Source organism: Coregonus clupeaformis, chromosome 33 (assembly GCF_020615455.1).
Source record: "Coregonus clupeaformis isolate EN_2021a chromosome 33, ASM2061545v1, whole genome shotgun sequence".
Taxonomy (NCBI): Eukaryota; Metazoa; Chordata; class Actinopteri; order Salmoniformes; family Salmonidae; genus Coregonus; species Coregonus clupeaformis.
The window spans coordinates 24,595,056-24,617,314 of record NC_059224.1 but is presented as its reverse complement, the minus strand read 5'-3'; the positions used below and the strand labels follow the sequence as shown (position 1 = coordinate 24,617,314).

The window sequence follows — 22,259 nt, the reverse complement described above, 5'->3', positions numbered from 1 at the left end:
TCTTATTACAATGTGGTTCAATGCTAAGGATCCCTTTAGTGTGACATTGACATTTTAGTCATTTAGCAGACGCTCTTATCCAGAGCGACTTACAGTTAGTGAGTGCATACATTATTTTATTTTTTTCATACTGGCCCCCCGTGGGAATCGAACCCACAACCCTGACGTTGCAAACGCCATGCTCTACCAACTGAGCTACATCCCTGCCGGCCATTCCCTCCCCTACCCTGGACGACGCTGGGCAAATTGTGCGCCGCCCCATGGGTCTCCCGGTCGCGGCCGGCTACGACAGAGCCTGGATTCGAACCAGGATCTCTAGTGGCACAGCTACCACTGCGATGCAGTGCCTTAGACCACTGCGCCACTCGGTGACCTTATTCCTTATCATTCATTTTATTTCCTTGAAGTAAAAGTAGATAAAGCGCATGCTAGGGGTTCTGAATGCTTTTGAAGCTTGCTACAGTTGAAAGATAGTTACATATGATTCTGTACAGTACGTAGAGGTCTACTAGCTTTGCTGGCTTCACTTAATAAAGAAAGATGCCTTCTGAGACCCTCAACTAAAACCCAACATCTCTTCATAACATACACTTTCATACAGGGAAAAGAGAGCTTCCGTTAGACTCCATGATTCCCGCTAACTACCCTGGACTTCGAATAGTGAGGACTGGCACTACCATCGATTTACAGCGGCCCGCCGAGTACCTGGGATATCTAGTTGCTGTCTATAGGTGTCAGGCTGCCTTATTACAGAGTTAATGCAAGCTGGTGCTACAACGACCACTTAGCTAGATCTTCAAGTACTAGCCTATACTTGTCTGAAGCTTTATCACTGATGTTAGTATACTACTACTCAGGCCTAGGACAGACAAAAACGACTACATGGCTACTCAAGCTGTAGGATGATGGGCTTGCTAATGCTACAACATTATCCCCAAGCATGGAGTAACAACATCTACACTCTTCATCCTAACACGATCCATATTGCTGTACTTCTGTGGACAGGCTGGCTGCTGTAGAACAAACGCTCTGGGTGTACCTGAGTAGTGATAGACCGTGCCTGATCGGTTTGTGTGCTATTGTAATTATTGTGCACTGAGCTTAGTTACTGCTGACGATTTGAAAGGATTGTGGCGTACACAGGTGATATTATAGACAGTGCTGAAGGTTAGTGGTTGTGGATGTAGACAATGGGTTTTTGAAATGTTTGTTTGAAGGATCTCTCCTACTTTTGTACAGAAACCTCCGTACATCCTTTAAATTGTCTACATAAGTACATGCAACGATTTGGTGATCGACTACTGTTGCTACGTCCACTGGACAAGACAAGATAACATGTCATCACTAGATCCCCAACCTTTACACAACATCAAAGAGTTATTGGTTCTAAAAACAACATGGCAGGATCAACTCATAGCAATTTAACGTCCTAATATTATTTCTGTATCCATTAAATTACTCAAATAACCCTTAACTTACTGTACGTTACAGAGGATGTATGAGGCAAGTATACAGGGTGATCACTAGGAGGGGTCAGAGGTTGACGGCTAGTGTTTACATAACAATGGTGATGTCATAATAAGTGGCCACACACACTACTGGCAGTGAAAATCTCTCTAAAAATACAGAAAAAAAAAAGTTTGTTCTTTCAGTTACCTTACTAACTTCTGTCATTATTTTTCCCTGTTTCGAGAAGTTATCACTTTAAAAAAACATTTTAGATCTGTGCAATTTCACATTGTAGTATACAAAATAATGCTTCATAACATTTGACCGATGTAGCTCCCTAATCCTATGTAGCAGCATGCAAAGACATACACAACCCTTCAGGGGGTTTATGAAACGTAAAACCTAAGAGATGGGGAAAACAAGGCTTCTGAACCCCACTAATCCCCATGGTCTGTCAATCATTAATTGCTCTGAACCAATAGGAGCTCTCTGATAAAGTGGAGAGCTCTCATTGGACACCATGACTGATCCCACCCTAGTTAGACTGGTTCAAGAAGTCTTATTTCCCCATCCCTCCTATATATACACAGAGGGCCGGATTGGCCAGTTTAACAGAGAAAAGCTGCATCCCAATTGTCAAGTGACTTCTTCTCCTTGTCTCCTCACCCTAATCTTTACTGATGTGAAAAGGCAGGCAGGTGAAGGTAGAGGAATTTGTTTTCTGTCTCCAGTTCCTTCACATCAGTGCAAATGGAGGATAGGAGATGAGTACAGGAAGCCACTTTAGACAATGAAGAGTAATACTGCTAACATGCAGAGAAGACATTAAAACTAATGTGAGATTATAGCATTACAACATTAAAAAACATTTAAGATTACACGTAAAATGTGAGAAAATTATAATGTAAAACAGGCATTAAAATGTGAATCTCAAAGGTCGCGGGAAAAGTTGTGGTGGAGAAATAAAATACTCCATCAGGAAGAGTCCACATTATTAGGAGGGTGGGGTGGGTGACTCTCCTTCCATTGGTATGTTCTAGAACTCTGCATCTCCTGATTGCAGGCAGGCTCTAGCCTTTTGGGGGCTCTAAGAGAGATTTGGTTGGGGGCCCTCCAAGCATTTCTACCCATTTTACCATGGGATAAAAAAATCTCTGCAGTTTTAAAGTTAATTTCCTACAATTCAACACATTTTACCATGACTTATGCCATGTTATTGATATCTGAGTGAGAGTGACTAACAAAATCAATGGGGGCCCCCTGGAGGTCAGGGACAGTAAGCTGAGTACCTAAAATAAAATAAAAAAGGTGCTTATGCCTGGAGTGTTCAGTGTTGTAGAACTGGTGGCTCCTCCACTGGCTCTATGTGGGACACAGCACTGCAGGGACAAGAAGAACACCCAGAAAACAGCTGTCAACCTAAAATGATCTACCACATTGAGGAGAGCAATTAAGAAAGGATGGGGGGGTGAGCAAGAGTGTGTGAGTGAGTAGGAGGAGGGAGTGTGTGTAAGATAGTGGTTAAGTGAGTGTACACCATAATCACAAGCACAGCAAAGGCACACTACACTACAGCACATAGCCAGTGAAGGGGGCTGTCTCGGAGGTGTGTGAGAGCGGGCTCTCCACACATTACGTGTGTGTGCGCGTTTCTTGTATGCATGTGATTGTGTGTGTGTGAGAGCCTCACAAACCTCCATGTCCACCACTCTCATACCAGAGCTAGCGACAGAGCGGCGCAGCAGAGGCGAGAGACAAGGAGGGTAAAGGTCAAGATGAAAGGCTCAGAACAACCCTGCAGGCCTTCAGGGAACAAAGTACACACTGGAAGTAGACCCTCCTAATAACATGTGTCCTAACTGAACCCTCGTGTCCTGCAGTATCTTTCTCAGGCACTAGGTCGTAGTGAGACTGTCAATCTAGACAACAGCTCTGTTTTGAATGGGCGCAATGTTTTCTCAAAGTAATTGAGTACCTTTGAGAATGTACACCCTGTGCGGTAATAACGGGAGTAAGAGTTTTGTAACTGGTAGGGAGGGTGTACCTTTGAGAATGTAGTCTGTTAGGAGGCTGGGTACCTTCTCACTGTCCTCCCTCATGGCATGCAGAACTGCATGGAGAGAAGAGTGAGAAAAACACAAACACAGACTTGGGATGAGTTAATATCATGGTTATAATATGACATTTCAGTCTTCACATTACAGCTTTCATCAGTCGGCCTATGGTGAATTGCAAGTTGACAGACAAAGTGTGGTTTGTAAAAGAAATAAACCGTTGTAATAAACAGGAACATGTCAGTACTCACTCTTGGTGAGGATCTGAAGGTCTTCCACAGAGGGGGAGCCAGCGTTCTTCTCATATGGGATAACTGTGGTCAGATACTGAGAGCGAGAAACACGTCACAACCACAGAACAAGAGGAGAGAGAACAAGACACAGGAGAGAGTGAATGTAAAGGATGGAAGAACAGAAAGAAAATGAAAAACTGCACCATGATACAATAGAAAGTTATTGAGAATTTAGCATATGATGCAAAACTCGTCATACAGGCTGTAGTTCTGCCTGCTTGAACGACAAATAGATCAGATACACATAAAAACATGAAATGACCCCGGGAATCGATAGAACATCGCCCAGTGATGCAGAAATACAATATAACATTCAAAATGGGTGAATATTTCCTTTAAAGTGGAACCAACAGCATTTTAACTACTTTGCAGTGTTTTACTATTCGAACGGTTATTAAAAGAGACCGCGTCATTTGGCTGGCCAATTCCCGTCATCCCAAATTCCATGACCGTCACAACCCTAAACCTTACCATCACCATTTGTATAAATTGTTGAATTCAAGAAACTGATTATTTGAGAGAGAGAAAGTCATTGGTCGACTCTGAGCCAATAATGAGTGAAAGTAAGTTGTGATTGGTTGGCGTGTGGCTGTAGGTGAGCGATTGGGTTAAGGCCATTGGTTGGTTTTAGCTTGGTGGGAGACAGTTGGGCATTAGTAATAGGAGGATGCTTATTTGCAGGAAATAAGGAGTGCACACTATTGGATGATTCAGCATCAAGTTACAGACAATAGTTACAGCCAATCTCAAGGCTAAATGCTCAGTCAACAAGACAGGAAAAGCATTGGGGGAAAATAATAAGTCATAAAAAGAGAAGGATATGAAAGCTGAGAAGGAGAGCTGCTTAATTTGTGTTTGATGGACAGAGAGAATGAGCCAGAGGATGAGTGAGAGCAGAAAGGAGGGCTTGAGTTAAAAAACTGATAGAAAAAATGAAAATGAAAGATGGTAAAATAAAGAGGACACGTGGAAAACACAGCAGCGGCAAAAGCTGTAGAGAAAATAACTGTCCAAAAAAGTATAAGAAAAACTTAAAAAAAGACGAGAGGATAGCTAGAGAGAGGGGCACCTGTTTGTCCCCTCCTGTGATGCCGAAAGTTTGACGGAGGCCGTTCTGAATGACAGTGGACAGCCCTTCCATAGTGAAGAGCTAGAGGAAGGGAGATGAGGGAGAGAATGCAAGAGAGATAAAACTAGAGAAAGAATGAGAAACCCTCCAAAAAGACATGAGAGCTCTACAGAGCAGGAGAATAAGAAGAGGGGTATAGAACTGGATTCAACCCGCCATCGTTTCTGGTTCCAAAAAGGACAAATTATCTACACGGAAGTCCAACAGTTCAGATTGGACAAAAACAATGGCAGGGTGAATTCAGACCTACTGGATGCTTTATTTTACAGTCCTGATTTCAGCTGGTATTTACAAAGACATGTCAAAATGGCATACAACAAAGCCCAATAATTACAATGTAATGATGTAAATAAATACATTTCCACCATGTAAATAGCGGACTGTATAATAAAGCGTAAGGAGAGAGAGAGACCCAACAGGGTCTACAGGGTGAGTGGCAGAAGTTAGTACAGTACTTCCATGCATGCATGTTTCTCATGCATTTCTTCTGTTTCCAGTGCATGCATCTACCCGTGTGCACAATACACTTACAGTGGTGTCAGAAATAATTAAAGTAGTCAAAGGTTTAGTATTTGGTTCCATATTCCTAGCACACAATGACTACATCAAGCTTATGACTATACAAACTTTTTGGATGCATTTGCAGTTTGTTTAGGTGTTTTTCCCCCAGATTATTTTATGCCCAATTATTATTGTGAGTGAGAAAGTTGCAGAGGGTCAAAAGATCATACTCCCAAGACACGCTAACCTCTCACCATTACCAATAACAGGAGGTTAGCATGTCTTGGGGTATGATATTTATGCCTCTGTAACTTTCTCACTCATCATTGTTCACGATTAATTCAGGATTATGCGTAATCATGGTAACATCCACATTAATGTAGAAGTCTTTAGAAACCTATTATATTCTTATTTACAATAACAGTGATTCCAAAATGACACAATCCATTATTTACCATTCATTTCTATTGGGCACAAAATAATCTGAAAATAAATCAAATCAATAAAAACGGCAAATGCATCCAACAAGTTTGTAGTCACAAGCTTGATGTAGTCATTGTGTGATAGAAATATGGGACCAAATAATATGGGGGGTCAATAATTTTGACCACTACATTTGAGTTTAAAAATTATGACTTGTTAAACAAAATCTCTTTCTCTGAGCAATTGTATTAGTATAAAATAATATAATTTTCCAATTTTTTGGAGCATACAATTAGGTCAGTACTTGAATTATTTACTTTATATAGTCATTATCGCTCATCTTTATCAAGGGCGTCAATAATTTCGGACCCCTCTATCTATGTGCGTATGTGTGCATCACAACGTGTATTATATGCATTTAAATTTATACAATACTAGGTGTACGAATCTGTGTATCAGTGCCCCATCTCGCTCACCGTCCCAGGGACATGTGTCCTGTCGGCCCTCTGAGCGCTGCCTGTGGGCCTGATCTTCTTCTTCTTGCGGAGCAGCTCGCGGTGCTCCTTCTGCCGATTCTGCACGTCGATGAGCAGCGAGATGAAGCTGTTCTTCACCTCCTTCTCAAAGTCCAGCTCGTCTCTCAGGGCAAGGGCCTGGATCAGCTCCTCACTGTAGCGCCTGATGGCAGTCTCCACCTCCTCCAAGGCCTCGCTCAGCTCTGAGAACGAAAGAAGACGCAAGCCTGGGGGGAGGTAGGGATTAGAACATAAACATACTAAACGCATACTTATATAGGGCTTGACAAATACCATTAACACATGGCAGGATAACACATCACATACTTACATGGTCAGTCCCAAACGTTTGCATTACATCTTGATATGATGTGCATTTAAAGTTACATAACAAGTATGCAGTAATTGCTGTCCAGTTGTATCTAATGTCTATTATGTAACAATGCTACTGTGAGCCTGTATCTGCGGTCCAGTTGTATATACACTGAGTATATAAAACATTAACATTTCCATGACATAGACTGACCAGGTGAATCCAGGTGAAAGCTATGATCCCTTATTGATGTCACTTGTTAAATCCACTTCAATCAGTGTAGATGAAGGGTAGGAGACAGGTTAAAGAAGGATTTTTATGCCTTGAGACAATTGAGGCATGGATTGTGTATGTGTGCCATTCAGAGGGTGAATGGGCAAGACAAAATATTTAAGTGCCTTTGAACGGGGTATGGTAGTAGGTGCACCGGTTTGTTCAACAGTTTCCCGTGTGTATCAAGAATGGCCCACCACCCAAAAGACATCCAGCCAACTTGACACAACTGTGGGAAGCATAGGAGTCAACATGGGCCAGCATCCCTTTGGAACAGGGGGGTGGGGGTGGGGGGTGCACAACTCAATATTAGGAAGGTCTTCCTAAAGTTTGGTATACTCAGTGTATATGTATGGGGTTGTGTAATACAGCTGCAAGGAGCTGTTTATACTTGAGCAGTTAGTGATTTAGATGAGAGTTAGGAATAACTCACGGTCCTCATAGCTGGTGTTGGAGCTGGAGCGTTTGAGGTTGCTGAGGTCTTGGGAGAGCATGGACAGGTCTGTTTGGGACGGGCTCTCATCTTCCTCTGGGTCTGGAGACTCCTGCATTATCTCCTCAATCTCCTCAATCACCTGCAACACACACACGCATAGTTTGTGTTAAGAGTGTGGCTTTGTAAGTAGTAGTGTGTGGTGAATTTGAGACATGATAGAAAGAGAGTGCGTTGTCTGTCAAATGTGTGTGTGTGTGTTTGTACCTGCTCTGCAGTGAAGAGCGGCTCATCATTGATGCAGGACACAATGATGGAGTGCATATCCATCTGTTCCCTCAGCTCCTCATCATCAGACAGGTCCAGAGGCATGTTGTCCAGCTTCTGTCCATCACATAGAGGGAGAGAGAGAGAGAAGAGGGCGAGAAGATGGACAAAAAGAGAGAGATTGGGAGAGAGAGGAAAAAAGAGAGATGAGTCAGCTTGGCTGAGCTAACGAACAGGTGTGCGGAGCGGGGGAATGTGTACAGAGTGGGGCAGTGCAGACCATGTGTGTGAGTGTTTGCCTATGGGTGTGGGTGTGTGTCTTACCCCCTGCTTGCAGAGGTTGAGTGTGGGGAGATGCAGGGAGCGAATGTGAGATGTCTTCCAGTCCACTGGCATCACGTTGCCATAGTTATCTGTCAGGGCATTCCACACCCTGAGGGGGAGAGCGAGAGGAAGAACGGTGGAAGAGAAAAATGGTGAGGGGAATGAAGAGAAAGAGGGTGAGAGAAAGGAGGAAGAAAGACAGAAAATGTTAATACACTGCACATAAAAAAAACTTTCCCCCAGTGACACAGCATTAGTTGGCAGTTGAGTCATCCTCTTTTCACCAGCCACCCACACCACTTCCCTCTGTCCCTGACGCAGCTCGCCTCTGCCTGATAAGAGCGAGGAATCTAACATTTTAATAGCCTAGTCATTTTTTATGCCAAATGTATTGTCCAAGTCCTTTGTCAAAAGATCTTTGCTTTGTGCTATACTACAGGAAATAGAGAATACATTTTGTACATAGATACCGCTACACAATGGGAGTGAACATGTGTAAGATATGTGAGGATGTGTTTGTGTGTGTGTGTCTGACCCGGACTGCTATGAGCGATGCGAGGATGGGCACTGTGAACCCATGTGTCAGAAAGGTTTTGCGTCAGAGAGATTGCTGCACACACACTCAACTGAATACACGTGTTCTTCATATAACCCCAGTCTCTCCATCCCTCTCGCTCTCATACTAACACAGCATCATTATCATCAAGGAAAGGTTCTCTAAATGGGGCAATGCTGGCAGGAAATGATTTGGCCCTGCGGCTGTCACCCTGTGATTCTGGCATTGCTATATTTTTAGGCAGTCAAGAACACACACACACACACACACAGATGCAAGCCCTGCATAAACAAAAACAAGCACACACAAGCCTCTCTGTGTAGCTCCATGGGTAGTTCTCCTATGCCAAGGAAAGTTGCTCATGAAACTTTTCCCTAAAGCACATCCAGATACATGAAAACACACACTCATTGTCACGACTTCCTCCGAAGCTGCCTTCCCTCCTTGTTCGGGCAGGCTTCAGCGTTCGTCGTCACCGGCCTACTAGCCACTGCCGCTCCATATCTCATCATTCCATTTGTCTTGTCTTGTCAATTACACACACCTGGTTCATATCCCCTCATTAGTACATGTAAAAGTGTTCCCTCTGCCCCCCTTGTCCTTGTGGGTGATTGTTATTTGTGAGTTGAGTGTAGCTCGGTTGAGCTACCCGTACCTTGTCTTTCTAGGGATATTGTTCCCCGTGTGCCCGTATTTTGTTGACGCTACCAGCGTAACTGTGTCCTACGGAATAAACTCTGTATTCTGTGATTTACCCACCTGCGCCTGACTCCTTCAAATCACATTCTCACAGAATCACCCACCCGCACTATGGAGTCAGCGGGAGAGGAGCGCACGCCTGGAGTCGTGGCACGGGTCCAGGAGCATTCCACGATACTGGCCAGCTTGGGAGAAGCGATGGATCGGGTTCTTCAGGTCGTCCAACGCCTGGAGAGGAGAGTACCCAATCTGTCGAGACCAGCTGGCCAACCGGATCCAGCCGCCCACACCCCAGCACCCGGAGGGATCCAGATTTCCCGACCACGGGAGTTTGACGGGACGGCGGCGCTCTGCCAAGGATTCCTCCTCCAACTGGAGCTCTATTTCTCCAGCATCAGGCCGGCCCCATCGGAGCGGGAGAGGGTGTCCGCCCTCGTCTCCTGCCTGTCGGGGAAAGCCCTGGAGTGGGCCAACGCGGTGTGGAACGAAGGAGGAGCCGCGTTGGAGAACTACGGGGAGTTCGCTCGCCTCTTTCGGGCGTTCTTCGATCACCAGCCCGAGGGTCGAGAGGCTGGCGAGCGGCTGGTCCACCTGAGGCAGGGGACGAGGACCGCGCAGGACTTCGCTTTGGAGTTTCGGACTGGCAGCGGGGTCCGGGTGGAACGAGCGGGCTCTTATGGACCATTTCCGGTGCCATCTGTGGGAGGACGTCCGACAGGAGCTAGCTTGCCGGGACACCATGTTGTCTTTCACGCAACTGGCGGACATGGCCATCCGTTTGGACAACCTGCTGGCAGCCAGAGGACGTCCTGGAAGGGGTCTGCTCGTTCCCACCCCGAGCTGATGGAGCTGGGTGGAGCCGCCATCCGAGAGAGCGGAGGACGACAGCGACAGTACACCACACGGAGTCGTCAACGCTCTTTTGGGTCTGGAGGCGGCAGGCAGGGCACTCGCATCACCCCAGGTATCGAACACCCACACTCGTTCAGAGCCCTCTGCTGCGCACTGTACCCTACCCATCTACTTTCCCGATCACATGGTAGTTCCCCAATGTAAGGCGTTACTCGATTCAGGTGCAGCTGAGAACTTTATGGACAGGGCATTCTCACGCCGTCTAGGTATTTCATCAGAGCACTTGATTGTCGACCATTAGGGTCCGGGTTTGTTCAGGAAGTTACTGCACCAGTCACCATGATTACCCAGGAGAGCAGATCACTTTTTTTTTAAATTATTGAGTCCCCTGCTTCCCTGTGGTATTAGGTATCCCTTGGTTAGCACTCCACAACCCCACCTTCTCATGGGGGGGTTCTCACGGGGTGGTCACGAGTGTGTCAGGGTAGGTGTCTAGGTGTTTCTGTTGGTGCAACCACGGAAAGTCCGGAAAGTCCAGTACCTCCACCGTGCGCGTTCCCCCCCGAATACCTCAATTTGGTGCATGCGTTTTCAAAGACGCAGGCTACCAAGTTACCACCTCATTGGGCGGGGGATTGCGCGATAAACCTCCGGGTAGATGCTGTACCTCCCAGGAGTCATGTGTACCCCGTCGCAGGCTGAAACGGCGGCTATGGAAACAAATGTCACCGAGTCCCTGCGCCAGGGGTATATACACGTCCCTCCACTTCACCCGCCTCCTCGAGTTTCTTCTTTGTGAAGAAGAAAGACGGCAGTTTGTGCCCTTGCATTGATTATCGACCACTGAACAAGGAGACGATCAGGTTTAGTTATCCCCCCCCCCCTCATTCCGTCAGTGATCGAGTCAATGCATGGGGCGCGCTTCTTCGCCAAATTAGATCTCAGGAGTGCGTACAACCTGGTGCGTGTTCGGGAGGGAGATGAGTGGAAGACAGCATTCAGCAAAACCACGGGGCATTATGAATACCTGGTTATGCCCTACGGTTTGATGAATGCTCCATCCGTCTTACAGTCCTTTGTGAACGAGGTGTTTCGGGACATGCTTGGTCGCGGTGTAGTGGTCTACATCGATGACATTCTGGTGTATTCCACTATGTGCGCCGAGCATGTGTCCCTGGTTCGCAAAATGCTGCCCCGACTGTTGGAAAATTACCTTTATGCCAAGGCAGAGAAGTGTATGTTTTTCCAGCAGTCCGTCTCCTTCCTCGGATACCGCATTACCACCTCAGGGGTGGAGATGGAGGGGGATCGCATTTCAGCCGTGCGTAATTGGCCGACTCCCACCACGGTTAAGGAGGTGCAGCGCTTTCTGGGCTTTGCCAACTACTATCAGAGGTTTATCTGGGGCTTTGGCAAGGTCGCAGCTCCCACTACATCTCTGTTGAAGGGTGGGCCGTCCCGGCTCCGCTGGTCTGCTGAGGCTGACCCGGCCTTCAGGAAACTGAGGGGTCTGTTCACCTCAGCCCCGGTACTGGTCCACCCCGATCCATCACTACCGTTCGTAGTGGAGGTGGATGCGTCCGAGGTAGGGATAGGCGCTGTCCTATCTCAACGCTCGGGCACACCACCCAAGCTCCACCCCTGTGCCTTCTTCTCTAAGAAGCTCAGCCCGGCGGAGCAGAACTACGACGTTGGTGATCGGGAGCTGTTGGCTGTTGTCTGAGCTTTGACTGTGTGGAGGCATTGGCTCGAGGGGGCGAAACACCCTTTCCTCGTCTGGACGGAACACCGTAACCTGGCGTACATCCGGGCAGCAAGGAGGCTGAATCCTCGCCAGACCAGGAGGGCCCTATTAAATAAAATAAATAAATTGGTAATTTAGCAGACGCTCTTATCCAGAGCGACTTACAGGAGCAATTAGGGTTAAGTGCCTTGCTCAAGGGCACATCGACAGGTTTTTCACCTAGTCGGCTCGGGGATTAGAACCGGCGACCTTTCGGTTACTGGCACAACGCTCTTAACCACTAAGCTATTCTTCACCCGGTTCGATTTTACACTGTCATACATCTCGGGTACAAAGACCGTGAAGGCAGGCGCATTGTCATGGCTGTATGACACAGAGGAGAGGCCCAGAGACAACACCCCCATACTCCCGGCTCCTGCATTGTGGCGCCGGTAGTATGGGCGATGGATGCGGATATAGAGCAGGCATTACGCACAGATCCATCTCCACCTGTGTCCAGCTGGACTGCGGTACGTGCATGCTCTTATCCGTGATTGTCTGATCTACTGGGCACACACGTCACCCTCCTCTGGTCACCCAGGTATCGGTCGTACAGTGCGCTGCCTGACCGGAAAGTACTGGTGGCCTACCTTGGCTAAGGACGTGAGGGTGTATATGTCTCCTCCTGCTCAGTGTGCGCCCAGAGTAAGGCACCTAGGCACCTCCCAGCGGGTAAGTTACAACCTTTACCAATTCCACAACGACCATGGTCTCATCTAAGTGTTGATTTCCTGACTGATCTTCCCCTCTCCCAAGGTAACACCACCATCCTGGTCGTTGTGGACCGCTTTTCAAAGGCCTGCCGCCTCCTTCCTCTGCTCGGTCTCCGCACGGCCCTGCAAACTGCGGAGGCCCTGTTTACACACGTCTTCCGGCACTACGGGGTACCAGAGGATATAGTGTCTGACCGAGGTCCCCAGTTCACATCCAAGGTCTGGAAGGCGTTCATGGAACGTCTGGGGGTCTCGGTCAGCCTGACCTCTGGGTTCCACCCAGAGTCTAATGGGCAGGTGGAACGGGTAAATCAGGATGTGGGTAGGTTTCATGTGTCTCTCCTCAGGCCGGTGGTGGCTGGTCCGCTCCAGGAGTCTGAGGTGCGAGAGGTCCCTCCGCCTCCCTGGACGTCGAGGGGGCCCCGATATACTCTGTCCGTTCCTTCCTGGATTCGAGGCGTCGGGTGGGGGGCCTTCAGTACCTCGTGGAGTGGGAGGGGTACGGTCCGGAGGAATGGTGCTGGGTTCCGGTGAGAGATATCCTTGATCCCTCCCTGTTGCGGGGTTTCCACCGTCGCCATCCGGCTCGCCCTGCTCCGCATCCTCCTGGCCATCCCCAGGCCGGGGGTCGGCGCGCTGCTGGAGCTGCGCGTCGGGGGGTGTACTGTCACGACTTCCTCCGAAGCTGCCTCCCCTCCTTGTTCGGGCAGGCTTCGGCGTTCTTCGTCACCGGCCTACTAGCCACTGCCGCTCCATATCTCATCATTCCATTTGTCTTGTCTTGTCAATTACACACAGCTGGTTCATATCCCCTCATTAGTACATGTATAAGTGTTCCCTCTGCCCCCCTTGTCCTTGTGGGTGATTGTTATTTGTGAGTTGAGTGTAGCTCGGTTGAGCTACCCGTACCTTGTATTTCCGGGGATATTGTTCCCCGAGTGCCTGTATTTTGTTGACGCTATCCAGTGTAACTGTGTCCTACGGAATAAACTCTGTATTCAGTGAGTTACCCTCCTGCGCCTGACTCCTTCAAATCACATTCTCACACTCATTCCTCCATCTCCATGTCATCCTAGCTGTGCATCTCTGCTTGGAGCTAGGTCATTAGCCAGCTACAGTAGAGCTTGTTAGTAGGCAAGGCACGTCCTCCAAAAAGGGCAGTCACTCATGAAAGGACTCCTCTGCCCTCAGTGCACTGCTCTTTCAGCCCAGCTAAGACTTTTGTCCAAACTACCCCCTCCACCTCCCCATGCTCCGCTTCCCTCACCCACACATCCTCCTCACCCTAGTCTCCTTGTGTACTGTGTGTATATGTGCTCTCTCTGTGTGTATGTGTGCATGTCTGTGTGTGAATTTAACTCTTCTTTCCTGGAAATTGATATTATGCCCAAAACGGAGCTGACAATGTCACTGCTGTATCTGTATTGAGTGTGATAGCCTAGGAGGCCATTTTAGGGAGATGACACTGACTGTGCTGAAGTCAGACCATGCTGCTGATGAGTCAGCTCAGTTGGTAGAGCATGGCGTTTGCAACGCCAGGGTTGTGGGTTCGATAAAATAATGTATGTGCTAACTGTAAGTCGCTCTGGATAAGAGCGTCTGCTAAATGACTAAAATGTAAATGTAAAATGTCAATGATATTGATAGCCTAGCTACCCTTGTTTTAACGTGTTACTATTATAAAATAACCCCATTCTAAGATAACAGTGATTGTTCAGTTAAGGCTTACATATGGGAGTAGGGCTGTTGCGGTGACCGTATTACCGCCACACCGGTGGTCACGAGTACTGAAGGCAGTCATATTCCACGTGACCGTTTAGTCACGGTAATTAGGCTTCTCCAACCTCTGATGCTGCTGATGGTCATTAGTAGCCTACCAAACTTGCTAACTTCCTGGTACTCAGCACTCTATTGTCCCTCTAATCACTCTGACATCAATGCAAATGTAATCGAAAATCTAATCACACACACTTCATGAGAGCCCATGAGCTCATGTTGCGCAACATTTCAATAGGCTATGAAATTGCGCAAGAAAACAGAGTGATGGCCTCCACTGAAAAGAGGAGGATCAGCTTTCAATAGGCTAGGCCTACTATTTTTATTTGTCAACTTTCCTAATATTAAGCACATTGCTTATATTTACAACAGGAGTATAGCCTACCTGGCTGCCATGAAAATAAACCACGGGGAAAAGCGTTCCATTTTTTCCCGCTGTCCCTGTTTCGATACAGGTGCATGATAATGGTCCATTCAAAATCAAAACAAATTTCACACATATTATTTAGTATATGTAAAGACAAGATTAAATCAAGAATAGTCTGATGGGTGACAATATTAGCCTATCACTTGTTAATGACGCCCAGCGTAAGAAACAAAGCCTTTTTTTGCGACTTTTCGAATCATATTAAAACATATGAGGTGTGAGACTAAGGTTTGTATCACAACTAAAGTGGCCAAATAACTTCTTAAAATTAAGCACATTAAATCCGTTTTACAAGGGGTGTAGAGCCTAACTGGCATACATAAGCAGCGCGTGAGTTTCAAGTTTGGGGAAGATAATTTTCACCATACAAATGCACCTTTATAATACAAGCATTACATGCATAATTGCATTTGCGGTGACTTTTGATAAAGGTGTTTTCTGCTAATGGAACATTTGCGCTTATAGTCTACTACCAGGTGCGCATTGCTGCGCTTATAATGTGAAGAATAAGCCTAATAGTTTATCAACATCTTAAGCTAAACGTTCTGATCTGTTGCGTCAGCCACATTGCATAAAAAGGTTTTTGGGATGCTAGTGGTTGTATTAATTTGGGATCTATCGCATCCCACAACTGTCCCAGACTATGTTTGGAATATTTATTTCTCGCACAGAATAGAATAGGTTGACCTTTGTACTATGGGGGATAGTATATTGACATAGGCTAGTGCTTTTGCTGTTCGTTAGGGCAAATCATCTTGTTGGCTGACGAAAAGTAAATGTGGACAGTTCTTCCAATATCTTCAATATGCACCTCGGAATTGGATAAGGACGCGCGCAGTTGCGTCCCCGACGTGTCCGTCTTCACTTGTAGCCTGTGAGAAAGACCACATCACTGGCCGCAAAAGGCATGGATTTTTTTAGGGTGCATTACGGCCACACAAAAGGGATGCCGCTGTGAAATTTGAGCCATTATCAAGTGCTTGTTAAATTGTGAATGAGATACTGCGAAAAAACTAAGCAGAACACATGCCTTTCAAGCGACTTTTTTCAAATCATCATTAGAGTCGCATCATGCAGCCTTACAATGTACTAAAAATCTAAACATATAGCCCAACGTTTGTAGAACAACTAAAAGTTACATTAATAACTCTAAATGAAGCATATAGGAATACCTATTTCTTTGTTAACCACTCAACACATAACAGCCGCATGTGCACACTCCCTCAAATCGTTTGGAGAAAATATCCTTTCTATTTTATTCAGCTTTGTTCAATTGTATTCTTCATTCTATAAAATAATGCCACGGAATTCTAAGCCATTCTTGTTTGCTAAATGTACCTGTGTAGCCCACAGCCATTTGGCATAGCCAGATCAGGACCTAACATACGGACAACTCAGAGTATGCTATTCTGTTCTTCTGAAATAGACTACAGTGAGGGAAAAAAAGTATTTGATCCCCTGCTGATTTTGTACGTTTGCCCACTGACAAAGACATGATCAGTCTATAATTTTAATGGTAGGTTTATTTGAACAGTGAGAGACAGAATAACAAAAAAAATCCTGAAAAACGCATGTCAAAAATGTTATAAATTGATTTGCATTTTAATGAGGGAAATAAGTATTTGACCCCTCTGCAAAACATTACTTAGTACTTGGTGGCAAAACCCTTGTTGGCAATCACAGAGGTCAGACGTTTCTTGTAGTTGGCCACCAGGTTTGCACACATCTCAGGAGGGATATTGTCCCACTCCTCTTTGCAGATCTTCTCCAAGTCATTAAGGTTTCGAGGCTGACGTTTGGCAACTCGAACCTTCAGCTCCCTCCACAGATTTTATATGGGATTAAGGTCTGGAGACTGGCTAGGCCACTCCAGGACCTTAATGTGCTTCTTCTTGAGCCACTCCTTTGTTGCCTTGGCCGTATGTTTTGGGTCATTGTCATGCTGGAATACCCATCCATGACCCATGTTCAATGCCCTTGCTGAGGGAAGGAGGTTCTCACCCAAGATTTGACGGTACATGGCCCCGTCCATCGTCCCTTTGACGCGGTGAAGTTGTCCTGTCCCCTTAGCAGAAAAACACCCCCAAAGCATAATGTTTCCACCTCCATGTTTGACAGTGGGGATGATGTTCTTGGGGTCATAGGCAGCATTCCTCCTCCAAACACAGCGAGTTGAGTTGATGCCAAAGAGCTCCATTTTGGTCTCATCTGACCACAACACTGTCACTAAGTTCTCCTCTGAATCATTCAGATGTTCATTGGCAAACTTCAGACGGGTATGTATATGTGCTTTCTTGAGCAGGGGGACCTTGCGGGCGCTGCAGGATTTCAGTCCTTCACGGCGTAGTGTGTTACCAATTGTTGTCTTGGTGACTATGGTCCCAGCTGCCTTGAGATCATTGACAAGATCCTCCCATGTAGTTCTGGGCTGATTCCTCACCGTTCTCATGATCATTGCAACTACATGAGGTGAGATCTTGCATTGAGCCCCAGGCCGAGGGAGATTGACAGTTATTTTGTGTTTCTTCCCATCAAGGACAACTCTAGTATTTTAGATAATTAGCAACTACTTACTACTTTTTAGCTACTTAGCTAACCCTTCCCCTAACCCCTAGCCTAGCTAACGTTAGCCACTTAGCTAACGTTAGCAACAACAAATTGTAATTCGTAACATATCATAAGTTTTGCACATTCATAACAGATTGTAGGTTTTGTAAATTCGTAACATAAGATTTGTAATTCGTAACATATTATACGAAATGGATGATGGACATCAACAAATTAATACATACAATATGAAACGTAACACATCACACTAAATGGAGTTTCTCAGATTTACACACAGAATAATAAGAAATGCTCTGAGACCAGGTTGAACCACCATATACCCACCATCACTCTAAACAGTCGGGTAAACAATACCTTCCTGTAGATATTTTGTCTCAACCGGAAGTTTAAATGTAATTTTATAAAAAATTCTGGCTTGTAAGGTACATTTACACGATTTTGCAGGGATTTGTTTCAGGCTGTATATACCCATTAATTGTGTATTACTGCCTGATTAAATCAGACTAAGCTGAAGTGTGCCTTTTCAAAAACAATTACAAAGATTTACCTCTGTGTATGTGTTTGAACTTGTTTAAATGTCACAATGAATGAATGAAGATATGGTTATTCAACAGTGAGTCAATGGAGAACAGCCCAGACTCCTATCTGTCCGGTCCTGTCAATTTAGACAGACTCAGACGAGTCTATGATGAAGATCAAAGTCAGTATTCAATACAATAACTAGCTACAGTGCTAGAATTGGGAAAATGAATTGCTGTGCACATAGCTAGCTAATGCACGAGAAAACGGTAGCCTAGCTAATATTTTTAAGTCACTAATGTGAACGGAGGGACAGTTTACGAAATCATGCAATGCAAATATCACGGTAATTTTCAACATCTCCTTGTCCCAGTCTGTAATCCCTACATGTTTTAAAATGACCACCATCATTCCTGTCCCTAATAACTCAAAGGCTTCATGCCCCAACGACTACCGCCCTGTAGCACTCACTTCTGTAATCATGACAGGCTGGTTATGCTTTGAGAGGCTGGTTATGGCACACTTTAACTCCACCATCCCAGCCACCCTAGACCCACTCCAATTTGCATACCGTCCCAACAGATCCATAGATGACGCAATCTCAATTGTTTGCCACATTGGTATTCCTCTTATCTAGGTGGGTGAGGGCAATGTTAGAATGCTGTTCACTGACTACAGCTCAGTGTTCAGCACCACTGTCCCCTCCAACCTCGTCACCAAGCTTAGGACTATGGGTCTGAACACATCCCTCTGCAACTGGACTTCCTGACTAGCCGACCCCAGGTGGTGAGGGTAGGCAACATCACCTCCGCCAAGCTGACCCTCAACACCTGGGCCCCACAGGGGTTTGTGCTTAGTCCCCTCCTGTACTCCCTGTTCACCCACGACTGTGTGGCCACGCACGACTCAAACACCATTATCAAGTTTGCTGACGACACAACGGTGGTAGGCTTGATCACCGGCGACGATGAGTCAGCCTACAGGGAGGAAGTCAGTCAGTAAGACAGGGGACCTGATCGTGGACCACAGGAAACAGGGGGGCGAGCACGCCCACAAGGAAACAGGGGGGCGAGCACGCCCACATCCACACCGACGGGGCTGCAGTGGAGCAGGTTGAGAGCTTCAAGTTCATCGGTGTCCAAATCACTAAAGACTTAAAATGGTCCAAACACACACGCACAGTCGTGAAGAAGGCGTGACAGCGCCTTTTCCCCCTCAGGAAGTTGAAAAAGTTTGGCATGGGCCCTCAAATAGTTATACAGCTGTACCATTGAGAGCATATTGACTGGCTGCATCACTGCCTGGTATGGCAATAGTACCACCCTCGATCGCATGGGGCCGAGCTCCCTGCCATCCAGGACATCTACATTGAGGGAAAAAAGTATTTGATCCCCTGCTGATTTTGTACGTTTGCCCACTGACAAAGAAATGATCAGTCTATAATTTTAATGGTAGGTTTATTTGAACAGTGAGAGACAGAATAACAACAAAAAAATCCAGAAAAACACATGTCAAATTTTTTTGAAATTGATTTGCATTTTAATGAGGGAAATAAGTATTTGACCCCCTCTCAATCAGAAAGATTTCTGGCTCCCAGGTGTCTTTTATACAGGTAACGAGCTGAGATTAGGAGCACACTCTTAAATCTCAGCTTGACACCTGTCCACAGAAGCAATCAATCAAATCAGATTCTAAACTCTCCACCATGGCCAAGACCAAAGAGCTCTCCAAGGATGTCAGGGACAAGATTATAGACCTACACAAGGCTGGAATGGGCTACAAGACCATCGCCAAGCAGCTTGGTGAGAAGGTGACAACAGTTGGTGCCATTACTCGCAAATGGAAGAAACACAAAATAACTGTCAATCTCCCTCGGCCTGGGGCTCCATGCAAGATCTCACCTCGTGGAGTTGCAATGATCATGAGAACGGTGAGGAATCAGCCCAGAATTACACGGGAGGATCTTGTCAATGATCTCAAGGCAGCTGGGACCAGTCACCAAGAAAACAATTGGTAACACACTACGCCGTGAAGGACTGAAATCCTGCAGCACCCGCAAGGTCCCCCTGCTCAAGAAAGCACATATACAGTCCCGTCTGAAGTTTGCCAATGAACATCTGAATGATTCAGAGGAGAACTGGGTGAAAGTGTTGTGGTCAGATGAGACCAAAATCGAGCTCTTTGGCATCAACTCAACTCGCAGTGTTTGGAGGAGGAGGAATGCTGCCTATGACCCCAAGAACACCATCCCCACCGTCAAACATGGAGGTGGAAACATTATGCTTTGGGGGTGTTTTTCTGCTAAGGGGACAGGACAACTTCACCGCATCAAAGGGACGATGGACGGGGCCATGTACCGTCATATCTTGGGTGAGAACCTCCTTCCCTCAGCCAGGGCATTGAAAATGAGTCGTGGATGGGTATTCTAGCATGACAATGACCCAAAACACACGGCTCAAGAAGAAGCACATTAAGGTCCTGGAGTGGCCTAGCCAGTCTCCAGACCTTAATCCCATAGAAAATCTGTGGAGGGAGCTGAAGGTTTGAGTTGCCAAACGTCAGCCTCGACACCTTAATGACTTGGAGAAGATCTGCAAAGAGGAGTGGGACAATATCCTTCCTGAGATGTGTGCAAACCTGGTGGCCAACTACAAGAAACGTCTGACCTCTGATTGCCAACAAGGGTTTTGCCACCAAGTACTAAGTCATGTTTTTAGAGGGGTCAAATACTTATTTCCCTCATTAAAATGCAAATCAATTTATAACATTTTTGACATGTGTTTTTCTGGATTTTTTTGTTGTTATTCTGTCTCTCACTGTTCAAATAAACCTACCATTAAAATTATAGACTGATCATGTCTTTGTCAGTGGGCAAACGTACAAAATCAGCAGGGGATCAAATACTTTTTTCCCCTCACTGTATATCAGGCAGAGTGGAAGGAAGGCCCAGAAAATCGGCACCTGTGCATCAAGTCTGACACCAACAGGCTCTTGAACAGCTTCCATCCCCAATCAATAAGACTACTACATAGCTAACAAAATAGCTACAAAGACTATCGGAGTTAACCTTGTCAATAAAGATACCTTTTATTTTTGCACTGTCTCTATACACACTCACCAGGGCCCTACACACTCGCACATAATATGCACATCCATTTATGCTGACTCTACACACACAAGCTGCTGCTACTCTGTTTATCTTATATCTTGTTTTCTAGTCACCTTACCCTTATACATATCTTCCTCCATCACTTCAGTATCCCTGCACATTGTAAATATGGTCATGGAACTGACTCTGTAAATACCGTTAGTATGCTTACTTAATTATTAATGATTAATTATTGTGATCTTCATATTTCTTCTTATTTCTCGTGTTTTTTTCTAGTATTACATTGTTATTGATTATTGCATTGTTGGGTTTTGAGTTTGCAAGAAAGGCACGTCACTGTACTTGTGCATGTGACATGTGAAACTTGAAACTATCAAGTCGTTTACAAACTAAAGTTGGGTAGCTAGCTACTACCTTACTTAGCTAGTTACTTTGAAAACCCAGCTCAGCTAAAGTATTTGAACTACCTGCTAACAAACAACAAAACACTTATGCTTATCTTGAAGGCTCTTGTCTTGAAGTCCTGATTTTCTACGTTATCTTTACAGGTTTACATGCATTCCAAACAACATTGGCTTGCTAACTAACAACCCTGTTGTAAAATGGCTAGCTAGCAGCAGGTTAACATTAGCAATGGTATGCTAAATTAACTAACTAGCTTGAGATTGTAGATGTTAAGCTATCAATGCTTAACTGATAAAGTAGTAGCTACAAAATTCACACTCACTCGTCGTCTTTGAGGAAATTATCTTCTGTGATAGGTTTAATGGGGGCTATGTTTTCAGTCTTGGTGTTGTAATTTCGAAAGCAAACTGTCAGTTTCTCATCGAAGTCGTGGACAAGGTCCTCCATTGATGTGAAGCTGCATATGTCCCCCGAGAAGCTGTCGAGGTCTGAGAAATCTTCCACCAGGCCCGTGTCAGCCATGTTCGAGTTCAGCTGGTCCAGTCGGTTCGGCGACCCAGAGGCCGCCTTGAATTCATTGAAATCCTGCCAGTCTTCGTCGAAGTGGGCTAACGGCGCCGCCATGACTGATGCAGGGACTCGGTTCGGGCTGCGCTAACCCTGGATGGTGCGCTATCGTCCGCGATATGTAAATGATGAACCGGGACTGTAGAACAGTGGGTGGAAGCTCGCGGACTCTGACGTCACGATTGGTGGGACTCCATCCTCTACTATTGGAGATTTTGTAGTTTTTATTTAACCTTTAAGAACAAATTCTTATTTACAATGACGGCCTACCCTGGCCAAACCTTAATGACGCTGGGCCAATTGTGCGCCGC

General features: G+C 45.9%; 1 protein-coding gene across 3 annotated transcripts; it reads right to left on the bottom strand.

The window, feature by feature from the left end:
* Positions 1-2,684: 2,684 nt before the first annotated feature.
* fez2b (fasciculation and elongation protein zeta 2b) lies at positions 2,685-22,258 on the bottom strand. 3 transcript variants are annotated; one of them, XM_041860464.2, is made up of 9 exons: positions 21,704-22,258; positions 7,975-8,083; positions 7,651-7,767; positions 7,384-7,525; positions 6,326-6,567; positions 4,866-4,946; positions 3,755-3,830; positions 3,494-3,559; positions 2,685-2,828 (listed from the first exon to the last, which is right to left on the bottom strand). In XM_041860464.2, the coding sequence occupies exons 1-9, from the start codon at positions 22,003-22,005 to the stop codon at positions 2,812-2,814; spliced, it is 1,152 nt and encodes a 383-aa protein (XP_041716398.1). In that variant the 5' UTR covers positions 22,006-22,258; the 3' UTR covers positions 2,685-2,811. The 3 variants fall into 3 exon arrangements, with proteins under 3 accessions (XP_041716398.1, XP_041716396.1, XP_041716399.1); XM_041860462.2 differs by having other exon boundaries at positions 6,326-6,591; positions 21,704-22,255; XM_041860465.2 differs by lacking the exon at positions 4,866-4,946 and having other exon boundaries at positions 6,326-6,591; positions 21,704-22,253.
* Between the last annotated feature and the right edge of the window lies 1 nt (position 22,259).

Bases quoted from the DNA above. Each gene is read 5' to 3' on its own strand.
- fez2b (XM_041860462.2), bottom strand. From the start codon at position 22,005: ATGGCGGCGCCGTTAGCCCACTTCGACGAAGACTGGCAGGATTTCAAT. The intron at 8,084-21,703 runs GTGAGTGTGAAT...TCTCCCCCTCAG, and splicing joins AATTTCCTCAAAGACGACGA to GGTGTGGAATGCCCTGACAG. The intron at 3,831-4,865 runs GTGCCCCTCTCT...TCTCGCTCTCAG, and splicing joins TCACAGGAGGGGACAAACAG to TATCTGACCACAGTTATCCC.